General features: G+C 39.6%; 1 protein-coding gene across 1 annotated transcript in view; it reads left to right on the plus strand.

The window, feature by feature from the left end:
- Window positions 1–21,542, plus strand: part of FRAS1 (Fraser extracellular matrix complex subunit 1) — a 434,524-nt gene that overhangs the window by 328,066 nt on the left and 84,916 nt on the right. Inside the window, exons 37-47 of the mRNA XM_049104909.1 lie at window positions 221–346; window positions 2,729–2,976; window positions 8,888–9,036; window positions 9,216–9,378; window positions 10,959–11,094; window positions 14,607–14,797; window positions 15,790–15,943; window positions 17,123–17,386; window positions 19,396–19,584; window positions 20,950–21,069; window positions 21,344–21,523. Of these exons, the coding sequence (XP_048960866.1) occupies window positions 221–346; window positions 2,729–2,976; window positions 8,888–9,036; window positions 9,216–9,378; window positions 10,959–11,094; window positions 14,607–14,797; window positions 15,790–15,943; window positions 17,123–17,386; window positions 19,396–19,584; window positions 20,950–21,069; window positions 21,344–21,523 (1,920 nt within the window). The remainder of the gene's footprint in view (window positions 1–220; window positions 347–2,728; window positions 2,977–8,887; window positions 9,037–9,215; window positions 9,379–10,958; window positions 11,095–14,606; window positions 14,798–15,789; window positions 15,944–17,122; window positions 17,387–19,395; window positions 19,585–20,949; window positions 21,070–21,343; window positions 21,524–21,542) is intronic.

Raw genomic sequence — 21,542 nt, forward strand, 5'->3', positions numbered from 1 at the left:
ATAAGTTAACTTCTGGAAGTAAGTTAACTACTTATAAATAGCAAGTGACTGTATTATCAGTTTTCACCCTTTGTGCTTGATTGGGATTAAACAGCGCCTTCTTGTAACTATCAGATTGCCCAAAACATAGCTTCCAGCCTGTCCTGTAGCTTTCATGTAGGCAGGGCATACAGTGTTTAATGTACACATCCTGTCACTATGATCTGTCTCCTGACTGCAGGACTTCAGCTGGTGGTAAGAGATCCTGAGATAGCACCTGAAGAACTCTTCTTTGAGCTCCGGAAACCTCCAAAGCATGGCGTGCTCCTTAAGTACACAACTGAGTTCCAAGTTCCCATGGCCACAGGTAGCTGCTCACTCTGTCACTGGCCTGCATGGAGGATTTCTTTCTTTCTTTCTTTTAATATTTTATTATTTTATTATTTATTTATTCATGAGCGACACAGAGAGAGAGGCAGAGGCAGCCAGAGGGAGAAGCAGGCTTCCCGCAGGGAGCCCAGTGCAGGAGTCCATCCCAGGACTGTGGGATCACTACTTGAGCCAAAGGCAGATGCTCAACCACTGAGCCACCCAGGTGCCCTGAGGATTTCTTGCTCTACAGTCAGTGTTATGTGCCTCAAACAAGAAGTAAAGCAACTCTGTGGGAGACTATGAGAAGACACTTAAAAAGGAAAACCTTTGAACTTTCAGTCCATTTAGTCCATTGGCTGTAATATTTGTAACTTCTCTCTGCCACCACTTACAAACCAAACTATGAGGCTGTTTCCTCAGGTTGTAGGTGAAATTAGTTGAAATTGGTTGATTTATCTAGAGTAAATGCATTTAGAACAAACTCATATGAAATGTCAGGTGCCACTCTCCTGTGGTTAGTTCATGGAGATAAATTTGTCTTCCTTAGTTTCGTATGTTAATCTTCACAGTATTTTTTGCACTGAAACTCTGATAGTGTAAAGTACATGTATCTTCATCCATAAAAAAGGAAACACATTTTTTTAAGTAGTATCTTTGTGATGTAACACTGTGGTAGATGATGTGACCAACTTTCCAAAATAATATTTCTTAGAATTTTCTCCAATTATAAAATAATACATGTTGATTTTTAGAAGTATGTAGAAAAGCAAAAGGAACATAGCTAAATCTAATTTTTAAATAGCCCATATATATCAAAGTGAATAATATCTCTTTCAAATTAGTCACTTTAAGATACTATATGCTTATTTCAACAATCTGTACTTTCTCAAAACCTTTGTATAATTCCTAATAGGCTTGTAATCATGTATTCTTTTAAATATCCCTGCAGAAAGAGGGGGGCAAGTCTTTGACCTTGAAGTTAGATAGAATTTGGGAGTCACAAAGGTAGATTTTAAAATATTTACTGAACACAAGAAATGTCATCAGAATAAATTTCTAACATCCTAAGGGGATTACTTTAGAAGCATTAACAGTCAGAAAAAAAAAATTAAAAAAACAGAGCCCAGTTTCTTTAACATTATATTTAACCTATATTTGCATGGCTAATAAGATCTAAAGATGTTTATAAAGTATTAGTTTTATTACTCTTTTTTAAAGCACAATACCACTAGCACCAGTACATCACAATAACACAATGTCAAAAGAGAAGGTTTAGAAAACAAATACAGAAAATGAATAAATTCCTTAGTCTCATTCATAACACCAATTATTAGAGCCAAGAATCTGCCAGGAAATAGAGTTGAATATAACATCCAACATGACCAATTCTTCAATTGTACTCTCTGGAATCCTAGGACCCATGGTACTGTGAGGCATTTCTTATAAAAAGGATTCCTTGACCAAACAATTCTGAAATGCTTCAATATTTCTATATCGAAGATTCTAAAATTCAAATAAATTCCGCAGGTCAAAGATTTTTAGTTTTGAAGTTTGTTTAAACCTATTTTTCCCAAACTTCTATGACCTGGAAACTTTTTTTCACGCACCTATAAAATCTATCACAAATTAGTACTCTAGACCTACATTGTTTGGATTTCTAACTTCAAGTATGTTTTTAAGTTTTTAGATATTTTTGAATTTAGGGAAACCTACTCCCAACTAAAACAAAGACCTCTACAGATTCATCAAGCAGGATTTCTTTTCTTTTTTAAAAAAAGATTTTATTTATTTATTCATGATATACACAGAAAGGCAGAGACATAGGCAGAGGGAGATGCAGGCTCCATGCAGGGAGCCCGATGTGGGACTCAATCCCAGGACCCCAGGATCACGCCCTGAGCCAAATGCAGACGCTCAACCGCTGAGCCACCCAGGTGTCCCAGGATTCATTTTCTTAACTTTTTCTCAAAAATGTCAGTATCAAGATTAGATTCAAGATTAGGTTGTCATAAAGCATAGAGGCACAGCCTTTATTCCCTAGAACTAAGAATGATGACTGGTTCTTACAGAAGCTGATTTGAGCTCAATATGATTAAGAACTTAAACAAAATTAGAACTCTCTCCAGTGGAATTAGCTACCTTGTAAAACAGTGAATCTCCCACCTTGAGATGCATTAAAGGACAGGCTAAATAACTCCTTTCAAGAGTGGTATAAAGGGAATCCTATATTGGATAGGCAATTGGACTAATTAACTTACAGCTCCCAGAGTTTATGATCCTATATGTACTTTACAATCCTGAGAACAAAGGTGTTATGTACATGAAAAGCGTTATTCCCAGAAGTCACTGGTTTTGCGATTTGTGTTATTCTCGAAAGGTGACACTTTCACATATGAAGATATTGAGAAAAATGTTCTGCAGTATCTACATGATGGCTCCTCTGCCCAGGAAGACAGCATGGAGATCACAGTCACAGATGGCCTGGCAGCAACAACCGTGGAGGTGAAAGTAGAGGTGTCACTGTCAGAGGACCAAGGGCCTCAGCTGGCAGCTGGTGCCTCGCTGAGCATTACTGTTGCTAGTAAAAGCACAGCCGTGATCACCAGGTCACATCTTGCTTATGTTGTAAGTTCTTACCTGTGTTTTCTTGTTCACTGCATCCTCTCACTGAGCTTGGCTAGAGAGCAATGTCAAGGCTGAAGTGTCAGGGCATCGGGTATATAGCCATATTAGGAAGTTTCTTCTTCCCAATAGCTCTACTCTTAGGAGTTACATTGTTTTTTTTCTGGCTGCTCCCAGTGTGTTAGGAGCAGACAAGTGAATGAGCAAAACTTTGATGAAAACACAATGAGCTTATGTAGGGATGGGTGATAGTCAACAGGGAAGAGTGCCAGTGCCAGAAAAGCCCAATTCCCCATTTTTTAAGCTCAATCTGTAATATTCCAAGTGGGAATTTGCCAGAGAGAGCATTCTAGAGGACTTAAGTGACTAATGACTAATAAGTAATAATATTTCATGGCCCACTGAGAGAAGGCACTGAGAGTAAGCCCTCTTTCACCAGCTTTTTGTCTCAGGGCCAGCTCTAGACAGAATGCTGGCATACTCCTTCGGCAGTGCCTCTCTGCCAGATGTCCTAGGCAATATTACTGACTCACCCTCCATCCTATGTCCCAAGAGAGAGGCAATGTATTTAGGGGACCAAGAGTAGATGTAGGGGACTCAGGTTTTTTTCCCATGTGGCTCTAACTTGCTAAGTGACCCTGGTTAATTACACTCATCTTCTTTCTTTGATTCTTACCTCTGGAGCTAAGGATAATGAGGATAATTTTATTTTTCAGTTATGTGTGTCATAAGCATATGTGAATTCTCTATGTAAGCATAATGAATAGTTTTGACAAATACCTTGAAAATAAGGATGATTATCTGAATGGTAATGATTCTTGGTATTGAATTTTTCCCTACCAATGTTAAAATTCCAACCAATGACCTGGCCTTTTTCTTTTCTTTTCTATTCAGTTCTTTTTTCTTTCTTTCTTTCTTTTTTTTTTTTTTTTTTTTTTTTTTTTGATACTATATGGTTTCAAGTAATCCTTTTCTGGGCTAAAGAGTCTGACTATAAAATCTCGTCCTGGATAGTAGCATGTAACATAAAGCATTGGCCAGGGAACAATTGCATCAACTGTTTTAGCACACATTTTCCCCTCAAATTATCTTTTCCTAAATTATGGGAAACTGCATTCCACCCTGATTCTTCTCATGGGTCTAGTATGGTTTCAGAACAGTTTTGATTTTGTTTTGTTTTGTTTTTTTAGTTGACAGGTGATTTTTACCATAGGTTATGGTCTTTTGAATCTTATGAAACTCATGAATTCATAAAAATGTATGAATACAGATTTAATCAATAGATCACCAAGGCCTGAAAAATATTTGACAGGCCAAAATAGCTCTCTAGGAGCAGTTCCTGCTCATTAAGTGCATATTATAAGCTGCATATCAAAACACAAGCCCATTGGCAACTGAACACGTATTTTCAGAAATTGATTGAATGTGAATTTATCCACCAGAGAAGAAAGACTCCAAAAGGACTATTCTAGCCTCTGAACGCTTAGCATATTTTAAAGACTTAGCTAAGTTATATAGTAACTTTCTCTGAGGGTTGTAGAAGAATTCTGTGCTTAGTGTCATGGGGAAAATTTTTCCAGATATGCCTAGTTAGTGAACACCCAGAAAGGTTGGAAAAGCTATATGAAATGCTGATCATAAATGGAACAGAATATCAAAGGATAGGGACAGGTGAGCCTGTTTTTAATTAGAGTATCATTAACTCCAAGAGGGTGACATGATGTCAAGAGATACAAAAGGCAAAAATAGGACTCTGTGATTTGCTTCTGAATGGTGGTTTCCTGTACAGTTTGCTCTGCACTGCAGGTAAACAAGTAGTGGAGGAATGTTTTGTAGTTAGAATGGATGCATCGTAAGGCAGGCTCACCACTTATTAGCATAGTAACCCCTGGCAGAGTACTTAACTCTCTAGGGCTCAGTTTTCTCATCTGTAATGTGGGGAGGATTACATAAGATTAATTTTTAAAAGCTAACAGCATTTCTGTGCACTAGCCAAAAATACAATAGTTCAAAATATAATACCATCTCTGTCAACATCACATAACAGGTATCTAGGAATAAATGTAACAAAGATGTGTAATTTCTAGGGAAAATTGTTACAGTGCCCAACTAAAGAAAAGCCAAAAGAACCTCTTGACAAAGTATTAGAAATAAAAGGAGAATTTACCAAGGGGTCAGATAGATCAACAAATCAGTAACATTGCTAAACATAAGCAAAACATACCTAATAAGTGTAACTAAAAAGATGATACCACTTATAATCGCATTATAAAAATCATGTCTGTTGGACTAAATCTAACAAAAACTAGACTGTACTTCTACAGGGAAAGTTGTAACACTTAATTGACAAATATTTTTTTAAAACATCCAGTAAATGATGAGACATGCCATACGCATGAATAGGAAGATTTAGTGTCAAAAAAATATCAACATTCCTGCAAACTGATCTTTCCATTAAATTGAGTTTCAGTCAAAAGCCCGGTGTACTTATTATGGATCTTGTTAAGCTGATTCTACAATAAAAAATGAAGGGCCGGGGCACCTGGGTGGCTCAGTGGTTGAGCGTCTGCCTTTGGCTCAAGTCATGATCTCTGGATCCTGGGATCAAGTCCTATATCGGCCTCCCTGTGGCAAGCCTGCTTCTCCCTCTGCCTATGATTCTGCTTCTCTCTGTGTCTCTCATGAATAAATAAATAATTAAAAAAAAAAAGAATGAAGGGCCAACATTCTAAAAAAGAATGATATGAGGGCAGGGGCTTGTCCTATCAAATACCAGGATTTATTATAAACCTGCACTATTTAAAGCAGTATAGCACAGGAATATATTACAGAGTCCAGAAGCAGATTGACACATGGGACTATATTATAAAACAGATATAGTGAGCCAGATCAGTGGAAACAGTAGGAAATATTTAAAAAATAGATCTAGGCAAAATGATTATTCATATGGATAAAAAAAGAACTTGTAGTGCTCCCTCACACTGTACAGAGATTAAAACTTCAGGCAAATCAAGCACTAAAATTTTGTAACTCTTTGTATGATGTAGATAAATATTTTTAGATATGGGTAAAGGGAAGAATTTTTTTAAACCAGAAATAAAAGGCACTAACTATAAAGAAAAGATTGATAAACTTAACTTTATTAAAATTAAATTTATATTCCCTAAACATGAGAAATACAGAAAACCGACTAGTTACAGATTGGAAACAGATCTTTACAATACATGTAACCAAAAATAACAAGATATTTTTAAAAGTCTGCAGATCAAAAAGAGAAAGATAACCTAGTAAAAGAATGAACAAGAGACATTAGTAGGAATTTCAGAGAGGAACCCAGAGGAACCAATAAATGTAAAAGGAGATAATTACTTCTTTAGACATCAAGGAAAGTAAAAAAGACTACATGCCATATCATACCAATTCAAATGACAGAAATTTAAGTCTGAAAATACCAAATATCAACAGGAATAAACCACTTTAGGAAAGAATTTGGCATTGTCTTGTGAGGATGAGTGATCATATACCCTAACCATTCCACTCCTAGAGTCCTATCCAAAAGAAACTTTCATACGTACACTAAAGGATATGCCCAAGAAAATTCATAGCAATTGTATTTATAATAGCAAAAATATTGAAACGAGACAAATGCCCATCAATGGGATAATATAACCTGTGATCGACTTACTCTATGGAATATTAGAAAACACTCGAAACAGATGAACTGTTGCTGTGTACAATGATATTGATGGATCTTAGCAGTCTACTATTGAGTATAAAGGAAAGTAAGTCCCACAAGAGTAAAGTCCAACTCTCTTTTCATAAGCTTTTAAAAAAGCAAAAATAAAAAATTAAACAACTAAAAACACTTTGTAGCAATATATCAAATAATATCAAGAAATTCAAGGAAATGAGAAACAAGATCCAAGGTAATGATAGGCCCAAGGACAGGACAAAGGAGGGACACACACATAAATATTAATTATCGGTGTTGTAGTCCTTGTGTTGAATGGTGCATCAGTAGATGTATAAGTAATAAAAAAAATGAATAATGAATTGATACAAAAGGAGTAAGAAGGTAGGAGGATTACTTGAGAACAAAGTCTACCTTCTTATAAGTTTTTTTGCATCCACAATATCTTAGATATGCCAAAGTAGTAATTTTCCTTAATTATAAAAATAATTAATTACTAATTATTTTCTTAAGTTATGAGAGCATTTTCAGAAGAAAAAACCTTGCTGATTCCATGCTTTTTCAAACCCAGCAGTCATTTGAGACTTGAAACATTAAAATAAATGTACCTGACATGAGATAAGCATTTCTTTGCCAAATTTGCCAATGTGGAATTTTGAAGCTATTCATTCTAATCAAGAGCCAGGAGCTCTGTCCTTGTAGCTTATCACCATCTCAAAAGATAATACCTTAGAACTCTTAGCTGGCTTTTAAAAATTCTGTCTCAGAAGGTACTCACAATAATATTAGGAAGTAGTCTTTTGCAAGTCTGCATATTGTATTTGATAACCCATGTGGAAAATAGAGAAACTTTTAAAGTACACATTTAGGGGAAACTTTCAGAGATTTTGCAGCTTTGATGAATTTGAGCTTCCTTCCTTACTAGTGTCAGGTGATATGAGGAAATAGGGAAAATTCTGTGACCTTGCATTAAGGCTCTGACTTGTCTATTTAAAAATGCTCCTAGGGGTAAGAAACAAGATCTGACTAGTACCCTCCACCCCAGATCACCAGGTATCCTGAGCACATTCCCGATCCATACTTAAACCAGCTGTACAACATAGCTATGAAAATTTGCATTTCAAAGTACACTTGGCCATGCAATATTTATTTTTGTTGTTGCTCTGGTAAAGTGCAAAGTGCCCCTCTGTTTACAGCCAACTGCTCTAAAAGATGAATGACTTGGAGAAACTCTCAAGAAGATGTTGGCCTCCTAGATATTTCCACAACACCTTTAAAGAGAGAGGAAATAATCCATTAAGACATACAAGTATCGTCCATGTAGAAGCACAGAAAGTCAATTTATTTTTCAATAAGCAATGTGGAAGGAAAAGAAATTGTCTTTGTTAAGATTGTTGTCTTCGGGGTTGAGCATCTGCAGGTTCCATCCTGATGGAATGAAATCCGTAAGATTTCCTAAGTTCTTCTGTTAAACTAAAAGTTTTAACATGTTGAGTATTACTTAAAGCTAAATCACTTTCCTTCTTTCTGTTTCACAGAATTTTCTTTATCATTGTATTATATGTTGTAATGGAAACTTATTTGTTTCTAAAAAGCAAACCATCCTTTGAAACTCAAAAAGAAGCCTACAACTGTATTTATAGGAAGATGACTTATATCTCTGACCATGTTTTGTCCTTCGCTAGATTCGTGTAATGAAAATGAAACCCTGTGTGGCTCTGATGATAACAATAGGGTATCTCTTTGTTTTATGCTCCATACCTAAAGTAAATGCCCTCACTATTGAGATACTCTTGAAGGAAGACATTATTAAAGAGATACTCTCGAAGGAAGACATTGAGATACTCTTGAAGGTAGACATTATTAAAGAGATATTTTCTAAAGATTATTTATTTATTCATGAGAGACACACAGAGAGAGGCAGAGACATAGCCAGAGGGAGAAGTAGGCTCCATGCGGGGAGCCCAATGTGGGACTTGATCCCAGGACCCCAGGATCACGATGTGAGCCAAAGGCAGATGCTCAACCACTGAGCCACCCAGGTGCCCAATCTAAGAGATAGTTTATGAAGAATAAAGAATGGGATTTTCATGCACTTTGAAATGGTGTTGCTTTATTACAGAGGGAAAGAGACTTTTTCAGCTGGCTGAGAAGGAAGCAACCATGATCTTTAACTATTCCTACAAATGTGTATAATGTCTTACCTCATATTTGCCTGATTAGGATGATTCTTCCCCCGACCCAGAGATCTGGATTCAGTTAAGTTCTCTGCCCATGTATGGTGCTCTCTTAAGAATGTCAGGACCGGAGGTAGAAGAACTCTCAGAGGTTTCCAATTTCACAATGGAAGACATCAACAACCAGAAAATTAGGTATATAACCGCTTTATATTACTTGACAGAATTTTTAACAAATTATATTAAAATATTTAAGCAACTAACCAGTAGCTCCCTTGAAAGATTATACTGCCCCATTTCTAAACAAAGATGCAGCCATTTTATCTGGCCTGTCATGTAGCTCATTCATTTGATTCTTGTCCTCACCTGTGTAGGTACTCAGCTGTGTATGAGACTGATGGTAATCTGGTTACTGATGGCTTCCATTTCTCTGTCTCCGATACGGACCACAACCATCTAGACAATCAGACGTTTACCATCATGATCACTCCTGTTGAGAATCCACCTCCAGTCATTGCTTTTGCTGACCTTATCACGGTAAACAATCCTCAGATCAATGAACAGCGAGTACTATGGAGAGCTGGAGTCTGTACTGATGTAAATATAGGATTTCTACCCAAATCGGCTGCCAGGTTCTTCCTCTAAAGTTTCTAGGCAATAGGGTCTAAGATATTCATGGTTTTCAATCATGAGTTTTTCAAAAAGTATGAGAAAAAATATATGCAGAAGGTCAAATAAATATATTTACGTTATTTAGTCAAAAATATTTATATGCTAGACATAAATGCTAGATGTGTATAGTATTTTTATACTACACTAGGTGTGTGTAGTAGTGGGAGTTAAATTATAAATGGAATATATCTTTTAGGAGTTAAAAATCTAATGTTTGCAAGAACTAAAATATGGGGATATAGACAATGTCCCCAAATCACTTCTTAAGTCAATACTTATTTAAATATTATTTACAGTTCCTTGGGGGTGGGGAGGGTGGGGGCATATGATATATCCTGATTATAAGGTTACCAGACCTGAGTTCAAGTGCTGGTTCTGTTACTTACTAGCTGAGTGACCCTGGACCAATGATACAATCTTTCTTAGCCTCAATTTCCTCATCTTTAAAATATAACTACTCCTGTTACCCAAAGGATTGCTCTGATATTATCAAAATACCATTTAAAAGCCCCCAGTATGTACCAACATATGATAGGGATTCCTTACAAGTTAATTCAATTTCCTTGTCCTGTTCTACGTACATACACAATGCTAAACACTTAGGAGATTTTCTGGGTTTGTCAAACAACTGAAAATCCATAAAACTGAGTTGTTTCCAAATGGTTTTGGTATTCCATACCTTGGGGAACCCATTTAGACCTCCTCCATTCCCAGAGTCAGAGTGACCTTCCACTTTGTACCTTGTCGATCTTCCTGCATTTGGCCAAGAATTGTTCAGAGTGAAATGGCTTGGTCATGTCCAGCGGGCCAGCAAAAACCACTGGGATCAGGTTGCAGAGTTAGCATACACAGCAGAGCCCTAAAGGAAAAAGTTAGCTCAAGCAACTGCTTTTACTGAGACTGATTTATTTCCCTCCTTCGATATTAAAATAAGCACTAGCTTTCAGGTACGGTGATCCCTTCCTTCCTGCACACCTATCAATATATACTATAAGAGGAGAAGTGGGACCTTCATCCTGGGTGGGAGCATCTATAGGACAGTCACCCTCACAGTATCCTAGGGAGGACTTGGATGGATCGTCCTAGAGCTGCAGGCTTTTGAATGTTGATAGTGAATAAAGGCGACCATCCACAGCATCTGTGCTGAGGTGGGTGATTAGAATGGGCCAGAGCTGCTTTATAACCAGATCCATCATTGAAGGAAGCACAACTTTGAAGGGAGACACAGAAGTCTTAGTGTCTGAATGTAGCTTTGAGAGGCACTGAAAGATTGCCTCTCAGAGCAGCAGCATGCACATCCTTCATCTCCTCTGTAGAGGATCTGTCTCCTCAGAGGAGTGGAATTGGGGCTGGAAGGTCACCCCAGGCAGCACTTTTTAATTCACTTCTTTTACTGCAGTTCTGTGCAAAACCGCCCAAGGACTGTACAATCTTTTCTTTCTTAGGTTGACGAGGGAGGGAGAGCCCCACTCTCATTTCACCATTTCTTTGCTGCTGATGATCAGGACAACCTCCAGGGAGATGCCATCATTAAGCTAAGCGCTCTGCCCAAATATGGCTGCATTGAGAACATGGGAACAGGTACCAGCAGTAGCTTTGCTATAGAATTGTTCCGGACCTGGCAAGAGGGGAGGGGCGGGGGAAGAAACTACCTCCAGGGAAACTTTGATGCGGAGGACTAAAGAGAAATGATTCCATTTCAAAGAAATGAGAAGAAGGGAGGTTTCATTCACTCAAAAATCTACAGAACATTGTCTGTGTCCCACGCATCTTTTTAGGCACTGGGGATATATCAGTCAACAGAACAAATAGAAACCCCGGCCTTCACGTTGCCTTAGATCCTGGTGATGGTAGACAGATAAGAAGCCTAATAAACGAGAAGATTGTGTAAGGTATTAGGAGATAAATCAGTGCTATGAGAAAAAATAGAGCAGGGTAGGGGATGGGGAGTGCCAGCAATGGGGAAGGCAGGGCTTATGGATTGCACTCAGAAACGAGTGTCAAGGAAATAAAAATGCCTGTCCTTTATTAGCTGTGAGCCACAGCTAATGGCTCAGCTCCTTCGAAGGATATGACATGAATTGAAATGCTTGCCTTCCTGTCTGTGACCCTCTCCTCCACATCCCTCCCCCCTGCACCATCTGCCTGGACCCCCACTGCCCTTGCTGGTTATCACAGGGAAGGAGAGGTGAGAAGGCCTGTCCTGTCCACTGGCCCCCTGAGACCATGGTGACTGGCAGTTGAGACAGCTCCTGGCAGGTTACTGTGATGCTGCCTCCTCAGTGAAATCCCTGAGTGCCAGCGCTGGGCTCTAATTGGTGTGCAGCTAGCAGCTCCCGCAGAGAGGCGCTTGACTGAAGGTGTCTGGCCAGCTTGCTGCCTGGGATCTGAGCCTGGTCACCAGAAATTCATTTAGAAGGGGCCATGTTTTCCTCCAGAAACTCTCGAGTCCTTTCCCTCATCTTGCCTTTCATTGAGTGCACTCAGATTTCTTTATTGCTGAATCAGATTTATCTCAACAAATGTTTGCGCTAGAGACAAAGGGTGTCAAGACACAGCTCCTGCCCAGAATGGGAGACAGGTCGGAAGACTAATAAATCACGATAAATAAAAAATGCTAGGACAGGGAAGGGGCAAACCCTGAAAAAATTACATAGGGCAAAACAATTTTGCCTGAGAAGGCAGGAAAGGCTGAGGAGAGGACATTTGTGTTGCAGTTTGAAGGGTTAGTGAGAGTCTCACTGTGGGCAGAGGGAAGAGCATGGGCAAAAGTGGGAAGTCATGAAAGGGTAGCTGGCCCCCACCCTACACTTCTCTTCAGATGGTTTCTTTTTAAGCCTTCCTGATGTGATTTGATGTTACCCTGGAATGCATGCAGAGGAGTACTTCCCTGGTCTAGAAGTCAAATTTCTGGAAGCTCTAGCTCTCTAAAAGTGATGCTCAAACTTGAATGTGTAAGACTCACCTGGAGGGCTTAGGAAAACGATTCCTTGAGCAGCAACTCCAGAGTTCCTGTATACAGAGGGTAGGTGAGGCCTGTGCATTTGCATTCCCCCACCCCCACCCCCAGCTCGTAGGCGGTGCCACCACCGCTGGCCCGAGGACCACATTTGGAGAACCACCACTGCTGTATATTAGTCTGAGCCTGGAAGTAAGGAAGAGATGTTCAGGGGACTAGGGGCAGGGAGGTGCAAGTAATTATCCCAAGACAATTTAAGAACTCCAGCCTCTGCTCCATGGGTGTTCAGCACCAAGTCTGTTTCGTGTATATGAAACTAGCTAGATTCAGAATCCAGCAGATCAGCATGACGCCTTTCTAAAAATATTACAAGAAGCAGCTTTAACATCTTACCAGCAAAACCGGAAGAAACAGAATAATTATATTGTTAGGTATAAAATCTAACAGCATGGACTCTACATTCATTTAGTCCTAGCACAAACAGAACAGACCCACCTTGATTACCTTGAGGGCATGTATCACCGTGTTCCAGCCCTACGCAGTAATAGATGTTCATAATGATAGCCTGCATGCTTCAGGAACTATTTAATTTGCCCACAGTATATTCTGCTTAAGAAGGCAAGGAAGCACATTAATGAGAATGATTTACGTGAAAAAATAGAAGGTGCAATTTTAAAACCTGGAAGGCTGGTGCTTAAAGCTTCAGTGACAGATTGACTTGTTGAATGCCTTGTTTCCCAATGACAGAAAATAAGTCATTTCTCTATTTCAGTATATTTTTAGGCATCATTTAGTTTACTTGGGCTCTTTCGGACCCAAATAAAAAAGCCACATTTCTCATATTTATAGTAAGCAATGTAAAGGGAAAATAAAAATTTGAAGGAATTACAGCACTTCCTTCTGGAAACACCGAACTGTGTGTGCTAGAGATTGTCAGATCACATGTCACTCAGATTCCTCCATGCTTCTGGTATCAAGAGGAACCAAATCTGACGGGTAAAATCTAAGAAAATTCATGTTATTGAAGAAAAAACAATTGTCCTGTATTCTTACTTCAAATTATAAATAAAAATTTCTCAGTCCTAGTCTTTCTGTTGGAAGGTTAGTAAAAAATGACACTGTCTACAATTCAGGAAGTCAATAGCCTTTTGATTTATGACCTGATCTTTGCAACGGGCCATGGAAGAGAAAAAGAGAAAGCCTGGTTGCTTTCACATACCCTATATACACTTTTCTTTGTTGCTATGTATCCAGGGGATGTTTAAAGACACAGGGGTTGCTTTTTCTCCTTTCTTTAGAAGAAAATGTGGTAACCATTTAAAATCAATCAATTAGAGACTCAGACCAAGGAAGAGACAAGCCATCCATCCTTTAGACAATGTTTACTCTTCTCCTTGGCCTTCTCCAGTGCTTGGTTGGGTTGGGATGGAAAGATGAGTTAACCAGACTAGCTCTATCTCTGGAGCTTTGAATGGTACCTGAATGGTACATCTCAGTGCTTGAATGGCACCTGAGCTGTGAATGGTCCTGAAGCATCTCAGTAGCGCTGGTGTACCGTCCCAGGTGCTGAGCACTGACCCATGGGGAGGTTTCCTTAAGGAACCGAGGTCAAATGAAAACATACTTAATGAGATATTTCTTAGATAAAAAGGTATATGGTTAATCTTTTTTTACATGGAGAAGGAGGCTTCCTCTTGCAGGATGTGCTAGGCAGAGAGGCTCTGAAATTGACCAAAGCTTAAGGCAGAGAATCCTTGCATTTGTGAGGACTTACTTTATCACAGATTTCTAACAAAACAACCACTGATTCTTTTTTTTATTCTTGCTATATAAAATAACATTCTGAGTGCTTTCATGTATATTATCTCATTTGATTCCCTATGGAAACAGCAGGGCAGGTATTACCAAGTGTGGATGAGGAATAGTGGGGAAACTAACAGTTTTAACTGATTTAAACAGTAAACAGATTTAACCACAAGTCGTCCATTTCTAGTCTTGTGTTCTTTCCCTTCTCCATTTTTATCCTCTCGTGTGCTTTTATCTTTTGCTGATAATGCTGTCATGTTTTCTAGTTCAGCCTAGTAAGAAGGAATTGAAGGATGAAGGTAAAAGTTCTCTCTTGATGTTGATGCAGGTGATCATTTTGGCCCTGGAACTACAAGTGACCTAGAGGCATCATTCTCTATTCAAGATGTCCTGGAAAACTACATTTACTACTTTCAGAGTGTTCATGAAAGCATTGAGCCCACCCATGACATTTTTAGTTTTTATGTAAGTGATGGAAATAGTCGCTCAGAAATCCACAGCATCAATATCACCATTGAGGTAAAGACTTTGAGGTTGGAAAAGTGGGCTTTTGACAACAATATCCCACCATTAGATCACTTTATATGAACTCAAAAACAAAGAAGATTGCATTTGACCTTCAGTTTTAGAGATCAATTTAAAAATATAATGTGGACCGTTAGGAAACTTGTAGAATTAAGGCTGGCATTTGGGATGATCTGATGTGGAAATCTGAATATCCACTTCAGGGTATAATGTGTTCATTCTGTAGGAAAACAGTTTGTGCGGGTCAGACAGAGAAACTCTGTTAGCCTCATATTTAGATGGAACTAACAAATGCCTATTTTTCCCTGAAATTATTGTATGTAGTTCTACATGCATACTTGCCTTTTCTTACATTTTAATACGTTTATTTGTTAAATTGTAACATCAAAAAAATATGTTCCTTGATGCTGTATTTATTCTCATTTGAGCAACTAGATAGCTTGCTCCACCAATGCAGGGAGAGAGAGATAAAAGATAAAACTCAGACTGGAATACCTTCTGCCCTGGGAAAATACCCTCAGCACCCTTCAGAGAGGGTATGGGGTGCTGACACAGGGTCAGGGAGACAGCTTTAGAAACCCACACATTTAAATATTGTGTCCTCCTCTATAGTACTGTGATATTCTTGGGGTTTTCTAAGACAGTTGTGATATCAAATAATGTGCTCTTTTATCCCCAAAATATACTCATACTTCTCTAACCACATATCCATGTTTTTTATTGAAAAACATGATCATTGTAACCTGTGGAAAATATCTTCAAGATTTCTGTAGAACATCAGTTTCTTTTCAAGGGGACATTTTGCTTGTGTGACTTGCTCTACTTTCAAGTGAAGTATTTTGCTGGGGAATTAAAGATGGTGACCCATTAAGTACAATTTTGATAGTGAAAGTTGGTGTGATAATGTTACTTTTGCTGCATAAGGTGCATTTTCTTTCTTCTTAAACCCACATCTGTGTGAGACCTGACATTTTAACTTTAATCAGAGGAAGAACGATGAGCCTCCCAGGATGACCTTGCAGCCCCTCGGTGTACAGCTAAGCTCAGGAGTGGTGATAAGCAATTCTTCTTTGAGCCTGCAAGACCTGGACACTCCAGATAATGAGCTGGTTTTTGTATTGACGAAAAAACCTGACCACGGTAGGACACAACTGCTATGGCAAGCTTCTTAATTGAGGTGCTGGATGGGTTTTTGGAATAAACACATAGATTTCTGTTGATTATTCCTATACTTTGCTTGAACGTAGTCCATTCTTTGCATCAAGGTAGAACCAAATTTACAGCTAGCCAATATTCTTTGGGGTCACCAGTTGCTCTGAAAGCCTGAATCCTAGGTAATTGGTGTCGCTGAAGTTGAATTTCAGCTGTTTTCTTGTTTTCCTCTATAACCTAAGGCAGAATAGGTTTAGAGTCCTGTTCTCAGAGTAAGCTTCATTGCTTGATAATCCTGGGCCATCTCATGCAAGGAACAACATGGAAGCCTTGTTATTAATTGCACAAGGTGTTCACTTCAGGTTAGAGGTGTGCTAGATATCTTTATGAGCTTGATCCTTTTGCAAAAAAGGCACTTTTCCTGATTAAACCAGAGGTAAAAACCACCTTGGGAATCCTTTATCTATTAAGTACCATTCCTCTGGTATTAGCCAGAGCTCTGGAACTTTCATCTCCCAGGTAGTATCTTAGTGTGTCATAACATCCTTGGTCTTTTAAAGATGAAGTTGTTACTGTTGATGAAGGTTAATGGAAAATTCTGTTGGTCATTGCATTTTATTTTCCCTTCCTTCACTTTCACTTTCTTTAATGAAACACTTTACCTGTCCCATCATGATACAACCCTTGAAAACAGAAAAATATGCCTCAACACAAAGGTGTCTAGTGTCTTTCTGAATTTAAAAGGGAATTTAAAACACAATCCCTTCCCCTATCCTAGATGCCCTAGAAGAAAGGCAGCAAGAGAAGAGTGCTATTTTCACTTTGCAGTAGGGGAAAGTAAGCTTTAGATAATGCAGTGAGGTTGAATTCAAGGTGGGAGATTTGATTTCTAAGCCACTATATCACCACATTCATTATGTCTCCTTAAGAGATTTTTGAATAGGAAAGGTTAGATTTTATCTTCTTTACTTGTGAATGAGCCTACAGGGCAGCACCCTGTGCTTCCATAGAAAATTCTGAGTTGTTGATCATTTATGTGTGTGTCACCAAGAGCCTCCGAGGTGGTGTACATTTAACCCAGGCTCATGCTAATTGACAAAAATCAGGCAATGTTTTGGTGCCATATTTATTCTACTATTGATTCTTTTTCTTTACTTTCTCCCTCAGGCCATCTGCTCTGGAGGCAAACTGCTTCTGAGCCTCTGGAGAATGGGAGGGTTTTGACTCAGGGCTCCTCCTTCACCTACCAGGACATCCTGGCGGGGCTGGTCGGGTACATGCCTGGTGGTCCTGGAGTGGCAGTGGATGAGTTCCGGTTCTCCCTCACGGATGGCCTCCACATGGACACAGGGAGGATGGAGATATACATAGAGCTGCCTACAAGTGGCACCCCCCACTTGGCTATAAACCAAGGCCTACGGCTCTCAGCAGGTATCACACAGGAATAGAAGAGAGTGGCTGTGGTCCCTCTGTCCTTATTTCTCTTGGTCAGTGTACATGTTAGCTCTGTGGGAGGATATTGAAATAGGCATTCAGAACTTAGACTGGAGGTGGGGAGAGCTATTGTGTTGTTTTTGTTTTCAAAGATTTTACTTATTTATTCATGAGAGACCCAGAGAGAGAGGCAGAAACATGGGCAGAGGGAGAAGAAGCGGACTCCTTGTGGGGAGCCCGATGCAGGACTCCATCCCAGGACCCTGGATCACGACCTGAGCCAAAGGCAAACACTTAACCACTGAGCCTCCCAGGTGCCCCAAGAGCTATTATTTTAAGGACACTAAGAACTGTGAGTGACTAATATAAATCTCTTAAATTCTTTGGACCAGATGCCCATGTCTGTGAATTTGAGAAGAGTGTGTAGTACTTCCAGGGTCCTCAAAACCTTAATTTATCCAGCTACTCATAGGATCAGGATTCTTAGAACATGGTCATTGCCCAGCCAACCCCACAGAAAAACAAAAAACACAAAACCATAACAACAAAAGAAATCCAACAGAATTTTTAAAATATTTATTTTAAAAAACAAAAAAAAGTGGGAAGGAGGCATGGGGGACAATTGGGAAGCTATCATACACTAAAAGAGATTATAAAAATAATTAAGATTCACTAAATACAGTATCCTAGGTATAACATTTGCAAGTTTGCCTACGTGTAAGCATCACTGAAGGACCTGCAACAAGTGTCAATCTTAAAGTCAATTTGCAGTAGGGAGTTACTTAATTGGGGAGTGGGCCTTTTGCCCAGCAAAACATCTGCATCCCACTTGGTCCTATTTATTTATCTACTCTTACTGTCACATGTATTTTGTAATGAAAAATATATACCATAATGGTATTTGAAAATTTGGAGATTCCCAAAAGTCCCAATAATTAAATCTGAGATTTAACTTTACCATATTTACAAGCCAGTAAGTTAGCCTATGATAGGAGACATGAGACTCCTTGGTCGGAAACAAAAATACTCTGTTACAGCACAACTGGCAGCATTGCCATCAGTAAGTTTGCATTGTTTCCCTCTGCACTCCAAGTCTGGTGGGGGTGGCACAGAAGGCCCTGATGGATGCCTTCCCATGCAATGGGATGCATTACAGAAGAGGAACACTGAGTTTGGGAAACTCCCCTGTTATAGTAACAATAAGCAAGACTGGTCTTTGTTCCGGGGGAAGATATCACCTTATCCCTAAGTGCTCCTGGCTGAGAATGGCCTGGGGAAAGCATAATTAGGCCTTGCATTGTTGGCATCACCCAACAAGAACACACAGTATGCCCAGGCCCAGCCGAACACCAGAATGTACTACACATGAATGACTAGCACCCATTTTATCAGAACGTACAATTTTTTAATGTGAGAAAATAGCTGGATGGGAAAGCAAGGGGCAAGGCTCCGAGAAGAGGTGTTTGCTGGTTGCCAGTGGCTTGCCTCCATCCCCAACACCTGCATAAACTTACAGGGTCCAGCACTCAGAGCTCCCTGTTTTGTAATCCTGTAAACACTGATTTTAACTATTTGGTTTGAGAAGACAACAAGATATATTTGTAAGTTTATGTAGAGCTGTTGCTTATGACTTAGTGAACCTTAAGACAGTAAATAAGTTAGGTCTAAGCAGGTCTCACCAAAGATCTAGGAATTACTACATAGATCTAGGGAGGGGTAGCTAATAGGCCACAGGAGTAGAGTGTGCATAGGGAGAGTGAAAATGGATCAGCAGAGAAAAGGGCTCAGATATAAATTCAAGAGAGGATTAACAAAATGAAAAGTTGGGATGGTTTCATGTAGGGAAATTAAAATTTATGCAGCTGGAAACCGAGAAGGGCAAGCACCCAGTATTCACTGAAACCCAGGCCATGTGTAATGTGTGATCACTTAGTCTCTTAAAATCACTTGACATCCTATTCAGAGACAAGATGGGCAATGACCTACTCCCCCCCACTCTCTTCCAGGGTCTGTAGCACGCATCACAGAACAGCATTTGAGAGTGACAGACACTGATTCAGATGACCACCAGGTGATGTACATCATGAGGGAAGATCCTGGAGCAGGGCGCCTGCAGATGGTAAAGCGTGACAACCTGGAGCAAATCTCCGTTAAAGGCCCCGTCCGGAGTTTTACCCAGGCTGACGTGAGCCAAGGTCAGCTAAGCTCTCTTCTGCCTGCCCAGACTTCTATAAAGTCCACCCACAGTAGTAAATGGGAGTTAAATGCCTCATAGCTTATGGCAGTAAACTGCACTCTTTGTTTTGAAAAAGAGCTGAGTTATGGTTTCATTTATTCTTTCTTTCTCCTCAATTTTTTTTGTTTAAAAAACTATCCTTCTTGGCCAAGAAGTGTTCGTGCTTTGGCATAGCATTGATGAAATTTGGGGCCATTACAGAGGGAAAAAAAATCATTTTGACTTGCTATGATGCTAAAAAGCGTGTGTGATAGAGAAAAGGGAAAAGAAATGAATTGGGATGGATTAAGGTGAAAATTATGCCTGCCTGAGGTGAACAATTTATATCTCTTTTTAGCTCCCCCAAAGAGCACGAGTTAATGAACTAAGCAAAATGGAAGGGCATAAATCGGAGCTGCCTGGGGGAGATTACATAGCTCATCCCTCCTCCAGGAAATGCTGATGTAATGTAAAAGCATAAATGTTAAATGCTATGTAGTTACAGTTCTTTCAGGGGTAAGAAAGGGAAAAAAAGTTACATAATGGGGGAGAAAAAGTAACCCAAGGTCACGAGATGATGTGCAATTCCATTTAGAAGTGGAAATAAGCCCCCGAGGAGCAGAAATAAGGGTCTTTTCCATGCACTAACACTCAAAATGGGTAGCAGCTAGATTCTCCTGAACCTGTCTGTGCTTTTCCAAAGGGGGTGGAATAGACAAAGGGATAGTAATTCATTAATTATTCCTTGCCTCAGTGTCTCTTGTAAAGATGAGACCAAGTACCTCTTCCCAGATGTCTGGCTATATTTACATTGCGAGGTACCTGGAAGTGATGTTGTGGCTGAACAAAAATATAAGATTTTACACTTCTCCCTTTGGATCCTTTTGACTTCTGTGAAGAGTTGTTTAATTTGCTGCTTGGTTATATTCAGTGTTCTCTCAAAAATGACTGAAAGCTACGCTGGGAAATGGGAATGATGAGCTCTGGGAAAATACGGGACCACAGCTCCATGTCCCTGGCCCTATGACATGGGTATATAGCCAATAATGTGGGTGCCATTGCTGCACATTTTCCATGTGGTTACTCCTAAGACTTCCGTAGAGTCTTTCACAAAACCTGAGCCTCAACCATATGCAGTGCTATTTGGGATGATTTTATCATGAGAGTGTTTTTGATTATGAGGAAGTCAGTAGTGGGGAGGAGAAAGGGAGGGATTGTAAACTCTGGATTAAAAATGTTTAAAGCAATGTCAAAGTGAGGAAGGTGTTCAGATTCCCATCTGCCACTTCAGAAATAAGGCCAGAAAGGACTAGTAGTGAATCTTGATCTTGTCCTTTTTTTACAGGCCAAGTAGAATACAGCCACAGGAAAGGAGAATCTGGTGGGAGCTTTGCTTTTAAATTTGATGTGGTTGATGGAGAAGGCAACACACTGATTGGCCAGTCATTTTCCATCAGTGTTTTAGGTAAGGGGTCATTGGGTTTCTAAAAATATTACAATAGGGCTGAAATTATATAGTGTACCCTGTGCTTACCTTGAGGCTGGAGTCTTTCCTTTACTCAGCTACATGGGAATCTGGAATCCTATCCCCTCTGTTGTGTGAAGCTCTAGCTCTTTGGTACACTCTCTGAATGACAGGCCTAAGGATTATTCTGGTTTTACTCCTGGGCACCAGGCCCAGAATTGAAGAAGGGTGGCAGAAAGGATCCTCTTTCAAATCACATTTCTGATATTTTCAGAAGACACCTCCCCACCAATCATCACCACCAACAAAGGGTTAATCTTGGATGAGAACTCAGTGGAGAAAATCACAACTCTGGAGCTCTCTGCCACTGACCAGGAGAGCAAGCCTACAGAATTAATCTATAGAATCACTAGACAGCCCGAGCTGGGCCACCTGGAACATGCAGCATCACCAGGTAAGCCTATCATCACCCG

This window comes from Canis lupus, chromosome 32 (assembly GCF_003254725.2).
Source record: "Canis lupus dingo isolate Sandy chromosome 32, ASM325472v2, whole genome shotgun sequence".
NCBI lineage: Eukaryota > Metazoa > Chordata > Mammalia > Carnivora > Canidae > Canis > Canis lupus.